Genomic DNA, 6,475 nt, shown 5'->3' with positions numbered 1-6,475 from the left:
GTATAACACCTCAGATGTCAGGAAATGGCAATAAAAGTGCCAAATTTCAAATATTTGGAGTTAATTTCAACAACATCCATGCAAATGGTAAATGGTACCTTTTAATAATACTTTGAAAGTACATTTCTGGAAAAGGGGGGTTCTTTGGAACCCCTCGAACATCCTGGCTACGGTCTTGGGTATTTTATTGTGCATCCAGCTACATGATGTCGATAATAATTATTAGTTCAGCGGAAATTAAAACCTTCTCTATCGCCCTCTATAAATAAATCGGCGCGTATTGACGGAGATGATATCATTTCCGGTACTTTCTGGCCGCCGCCGATCGAGACTACCGGTTGAACACGATTTTCCTGTCTTCCTAGGCCTACCTGTGTCTAGCAAAAAATTGTTATTTATAAGTACTGATTTTTTTTTTTTGAGGTAAGGCATTGATTGATATATAGTAATTGTTTAATTATCACTTTCTATCCGTTTTCTATTTAGGTGATGGATAATATTACGTTCTGATCTTAAATTTAACCCAACCCATCGATTTTCTCTCTGCTCTGTGAATTGATGAGCAACCAACAAAACATTGTTTGCCTAGCCAGCCTAGATAACGAAAGGAACAATAACAATAGTTTGATTGTGACAAGTGGACTACGAACGATGAGATGTAGACATATTAACGAAGTCTAGTACTTGGGTAAAATAATATATTTTCATTGGACTGTCTGGTTCCCATTGTCGTGTTGTGTTAAAATGGTTCGTTGTTCAATTCGAGGAGGTTTCGATTTCTGAAAAGTTGTCATTGGCCATAGACAGTCATCAACTGAGGCCTACATCTTTTGTACAATCATTATTTTTTATCAATCACTTTTTGAAGGGTTGGCTAAGAAAGGGTGGGATATCTTGTTAAACCAGGGTCCAGAGTAGGTACTTGCACCACTACTTTTGTAACAAAGAAGTGATACATACGAGTGATGTTTTGCCCTACCTACCTGATGTGTAATCATGCTGAAACACTTAGTAGTACTGTAAATGCTCGATTAAGCGCCGAGGCGCTTATAAAATTTTTAGAGGCTTCAGCGCGGCGCTTATTTGAGAGCGGCGCTTATTCGATAGTGGCGCTTATAAAAACAAATTGGCGAGGCGCTTTCCGTGCCCGTTCCCATGTTACTATTTTACGTATTCCTGTAGTCTATCACATAGTTGCCAACTTATACGGATTGACCGTGAGACTCACAGATAATTTATCATTTACCAGTTTTACTACGGATGAACAAAAACTCACAGATTTCAAGGTTTTTACATCAAGCAATGTCGGGTTCTCATCCTAAGTTTACAGTACACAGTAATGTTTTTCCCTACCTGATATGTTATTGTACTCAGTAGCTACTCAGTACGTTCCTAAATACTTTGTGAAGTGATTCGGGTGGGACCGTGGCATCTCCAGGTAATTTTTCCTGACGTAAACTATGTGATTCTGTATCACTGTCAGTGTTACAAAGACCAGTACCAGACAGTGTCATACATGTCGAAAAAAAGTGATTCCAACATCAAAATAATAAAAACTATAATAATAGGCAACTGGCTGAGTAATAATTTTGAATTCTCTACCACAGTCGCAGTACTGAATGCCTCATGATCGCAGACACAGTACAGCTGTAACTGTGAACTGTGTTGTGTTCTAATTTCATGCCACCTGCTAGTTGTACAGTACCACATGGTACAGTCATGGTACAGTATGGGATTTTGATACCACCAGTTACACTTGAGTTTTAAATGACCTTGTTTAGCTTCATGCAAAGACAGGAGTGCCATTTCCTTTTGTCTGCATGGATTGGGTTACTCGGTTTTTAATTGAATAGGCTACTTTAAATTGCCTGTAGTTTGGCCAAATACCTCTTAAAAAAGAAGAGAATTGTGCATTGAAGTGCAAACAGTTTAGGTAGACAGTTGAATTAACGAAAATCATATTTTAAGTGAATTATGACAAATTATTAATTTTAGTACAGTACAGTATTTATTAAAAGAAAAAAAATATGATCAAATCAAGAGACAAAAGTGTCTAGTTATCTTCCTTTTAGCAAGAATCATGCAATTTTTCCTAAAAAAAAAACGTACACTTGGTATTTAAAAAATTGTAAAGTAAAGGAATAGGCCTACGGATGCATTGTAATTTTTGTTAAAACTAATGTCATGTTTCAGTTTAGTAAAACAATAATTGTATCATTGGTATACCTAATTTTAGGATACAGTACTGTAGTATAATACATATTCCAAGTATTGAAATACACGCCATCGTGTCAGGATTCAATATTTTGACTTTCATTATGTCATTATCAGGAATACCTACTGTACAGTAATTTTGGTACCTGAACTGACTTAAAATTTATGTCGGATCAGGCTTTTCTTTATTTTTGTTTTTTGTATTGAGATACACCACCACAGTTTGGCTTAAATCAAGAAGGCCATGTGGTAGATCTACTGATGGAAGATTAATTATTTAGTTAAATTCAATTAAAAGGAAGGTGCCATACCCTGCTAAATTTGTCCAGGAATTTGTTATAAATGAGCAAAAATGTTTTTAAAATTAACTCATAATTTAATTTGCCGTTGATTTAATTTTATGTGATGGATATGAAATGAAAATTAGTTTAAGGCAGAAAAATTAGCATTATTGTTTGCTGTGATAATTCTTTTGTGTTGAGAGCCATATCTGAGATGCATCATGAAAGTTGGCTGGATGAACTCAAGGCAATATTTCTTCCTGATTGCGGTGTCTTCATTCATTAGCTACATTTGGTAAAATAATTAACACACATCATATAGGATTAATAACACATAAATTTTAGGAAGATAAAAATTAAGATAACTTCAATAGCTCAGGACACCATCACAGTATTTACCAAGTTCAGAACTAAACCACCAACCAACCAAGTATGGTGTACATAATAGTATGTTTTTGGTACTACACCTGTGTGGGAAATTTGGCCTTGATAACTTTTTAATCCAGTACTTCCTACAACAAACTACAGGGTCCTTACAAATATCCTCAACTTTAGATCCAAGTTGAGTAGAACATTAATCGACAGACCTTTTTATAAAAAAAATATGGAATCTTCACTTACAACCCATCAACTGGCCAATTGTAGCTTTTAAACTTCAACAAAAGTCAGACAAAGGCTTTCAAGTGTTGGGCGGATACAGTTATTAAATATCAATCCATATCATAACAATACGAATAAAATGATTGTTCATCTGTTTACCGTGCACTTGATGAATAATTGGGTGAAATCAATGTAATGATGAGATGCCACCTGCATATGGTACTTGGTTGGGCCATAGAGTTCTATTTTCTCTATGGTTGGGCCAAATAACAAAAATAGGCTCCCAGCACTTGTGTTGACTGCTGTTTTTGTTTTGGCTACTTTCAACTCCTAAAACCCTTCTTTCCATGCTTTTTGTATTGGCAATTCACTTGAACAACTGTACAGGTAACAGAGTAGCTTTTGGAAGAGTGTTCATTTCTGTCTTTAGATTATGATGCATCCCATGATTCCTCCAACCGAATTTACTCTTACAAATTACAGGAGAGGTGATAGCAAAGTGTGTACCTTAAATACTCAAATTAAGCGCCTCAGCCCTTATAAAATATTTGGAGGCTTCAGTGCGGCGCTTATTCAAGAGCAAGAAAAAAAAATATTGGTGTGGCGCTTTCCATGCCCATTCCCATGTTACCTATCACATATTCCCGTAGTTCAGTAGGCCTATCGTAGGTTCTCGTCATCGTAAATAAACATTTATTATAAAGAGATGCCTGCGTCTTCAGTGTGTTATTTATTTTTTTAACACTGTATATTGTATTTAAAACGCTGTTTCTCAAAGTGTTTCATTACACATTAATATACTCTCGATTAAGCGGCGCTTAGCGAAAAAAAATCAGGTTTGGTGCAGTGCTTATTTGAGAGCGGTGCTTATTTGGGAGCGGCGCTTATTCAAGCATTTATGGTACTTGCCTGCAAGGGGGCAGTAGACACAAAAATACTGTACTACACACTTACTTGATTCCTTGTCCTGTCCACAACTATTTGAACTATATTGTCATTAGCTTTCAACTAATAATTATTTTTTAACAACTCATGGATATTGTGAGCTATGGCTTAGTGATGGCTATCTAACAGTGGCAGTCCTAGCAGGGTGGCAGGGAAGCCTTAAGCAACCCTGTCTAGAAAGGGCAATTATAATGTTTCCTTAGGCCTTGTAGTAAATTATTAACTGACCCTTCACTATCTAACTAGAAAATTGAAATGTAAAATTGTAGATAAATCACACATTGAAAAATAACTATAAAAAGAGCTGGCATAAAATATTGAAATACCCGGACGAGAAACAATTTTTTTTGTTCATGTGGCCTGAGTACGCCCGTACAATTGATGTTTATTGCCGTTTTTTTTTATTGATCATGTTTAACCATTTTCCATTTATTAATTATTGCTGCTTTAAAAAGGGAACTTGTATCAGTATACATGTGCAATTCTCAAATCGGCAAAATCAATAAAATTTCCATGCAAATTATTATTATTAATGAACCATTATTATTTAACCTTGATACTGTCCTGGTATTAAACCTTGGCCCCAACTCTGACTCATTGTGCCTCATTGCAGACTCTACTGTACTAGACCTACTTGTTTGACTAATTTGTGTGGCCAATAAACAAACTGTATAACAAGTATGTTGACTAACTCTTGGAATGCAGTTATATTTACTGACCCTTTGTCTGCTAATAGTTGGGATAGGATCATTGCAAGTTTAAATGAGTCAAGGTGACACAAACAATGACCTCCATTAGCAAAGAACAAATTATTTAACAAACTTTAAGTCAATGTCTTAAATATGCAATTTCACACCCTACTCAATGGTGGTACAAGTAATGGTCCAGTATATTAATATCTTTTTCGCTTTCTTATTTAATCTTCATGTACAGTACACAAGTTTAATTTTATTATACCTAAGCATATATTGTCTCGTGCCTTAATTCTGGGAATACAATGCTAGTATCGTATGTGCAACTTTTTCCTGTAACAATTGTATTTGGTTGGTTGTTAGCTCTATTTGTTAAATCATCATTTGTTTTGTATAAGGATGCACCATCAATACATCTGTGCCGCTGATTCAAATCGTTTTCCAATAAATTAATTTGATTTGATTTGATTGAACCAGTGTTTACAGGCTGGGATAATAACTTCTGTACCCTGATATTAATATTTATTTCCACCAGCAACCAAGTAAATTAAGACCAAATAAAAACAGCATTTAGTTTATCAAGCTATCTATGTTGCAAAAAAGATAAGGGAAGGGGGATTTTTATTTTTTATTATGCTAAAGCCAAATTATATCCTTGAGTTATTTGTAGTGTGTTTATATCAAGAGTAAAATGCATGATTGAGATTCAGATGCAGATTCATTTTATTCGTCATATAGAAGCGATATAAAATTATTTCCTGGGTATGTGTTAGTTACTTGTTAAAACATGAATATAAAAATACAGAAAAACGACTATATTATTACTCTTAAGTATCTATTACAGTAGAACCTCTCATTTACGAACCCCGATTTTACGAATTCCTGATTTTACGAAAGTAAAATCATGTAATTGTTGTCATAAATAAAGTTCCTATTTCATGAACAAAACACACACCCGTGTCAAGAATTAATCGTTAGCGGGGTAGAGTTTATTCACTTGGTCTTAGACGGTTTGCTGTACACTATCATCAGCGATCTCTACTACAGATAGTGTACTTTGGATACACTGACATTCAACACGGCGATCATACTTTATGTCTGCAGCCGTGAGAAAACTCTGCCCAATGCGTAACTTGTCGGCTTATCGATAGGTGCATGATTTATTCATCTCTGAATACACCACCCTCATATCGTAATTTAATGAACCCCCTAATTATGAATGGAATTTATTTATCAAATCTAACTAACGTTAATCTACCATTTCATTATTTCCCCCATAAAATAAGACACTGACACCCACATTTTCTTTTTATAACTTTATTATTCATTTAATAAATGCAGGCGTAGAACATTCATATTCCATACAAAAAAAAGTCCAAGCGCCGTGTCTACAGCCAATTAGCGCTCTTCTTTTAAAAAGTTGAGAACCCCTGGTTTCCGGGTTATTCTGTACAGGGTATTTACATGACGCAACAACCACATGGATCGAATGAAAAACGTTGGTTACTCGCCCTGTTGCGGTGTCCGCTGGGCTGTGTTTCTTCGTAAGCTAGAAGATAAGTCATATATTATTGCCTGAGAAAGAGAGAATAAAGTTTCTATACACATTAACAAGTATGTATAGTACTGTACATTATTATGATCGTTATTTTGAATTTCTTACGAGCGCAAGTTGGAGTTTTGGCTCCAGTCCAACAAAATTTAAGTCCAGGCCTAGCCTAGCCCAGCCTAGCATATCGGTAG

At 35.2% G+C, this 6,475-nt stretch overlaps 1 protein-coding gene across 1 annotated transcript in view; it reads left to right on the top strand.

The window, feature by feature from the left end:
• The first annotated feature begins 280 nt into the window (after positions 1 to 280).
• Positions 281 to 6,475, top strand: part of LOC117115150 (serine/arginine repetitive matrix protein 2-like) — a 46,993-nt gene continuing 40,798 nt past the window's right edge. Inside the window, exon 1 of the mRNA XM_033258835.1 lies at positions 281 to 423. Coding sequence (XP_033114726.1) covers positions 290 to 423 — 134 coding nt within the window. The 5' untranslated portion in view covers positions 281 to 289. The remainder of the gene's footprint in view (positions 424 to 6,475) is intronic.

Source organism: Anneissia japonica, unplaced genomic scaffold (genome assembly GCF_011630105.1).
Source record: "Anneissia japonica isolate Jap-2015-1 unplaced genomic scaffold, ASM1163010v1 scaffold6997_len847652_cov182, whole genome shotgun sequence".
In the NCBI taxonomy this organism is placed as follows: domain Eukaryota; kingdom Metazoa; phylum Echinodermata; class Crinoidea; order Comatulida; family Comatulidae; genus Anneissia; species Anneissia japonica.
This window is presented reverse-complemented; position numbering and strand designations above follow the sequence as displayed.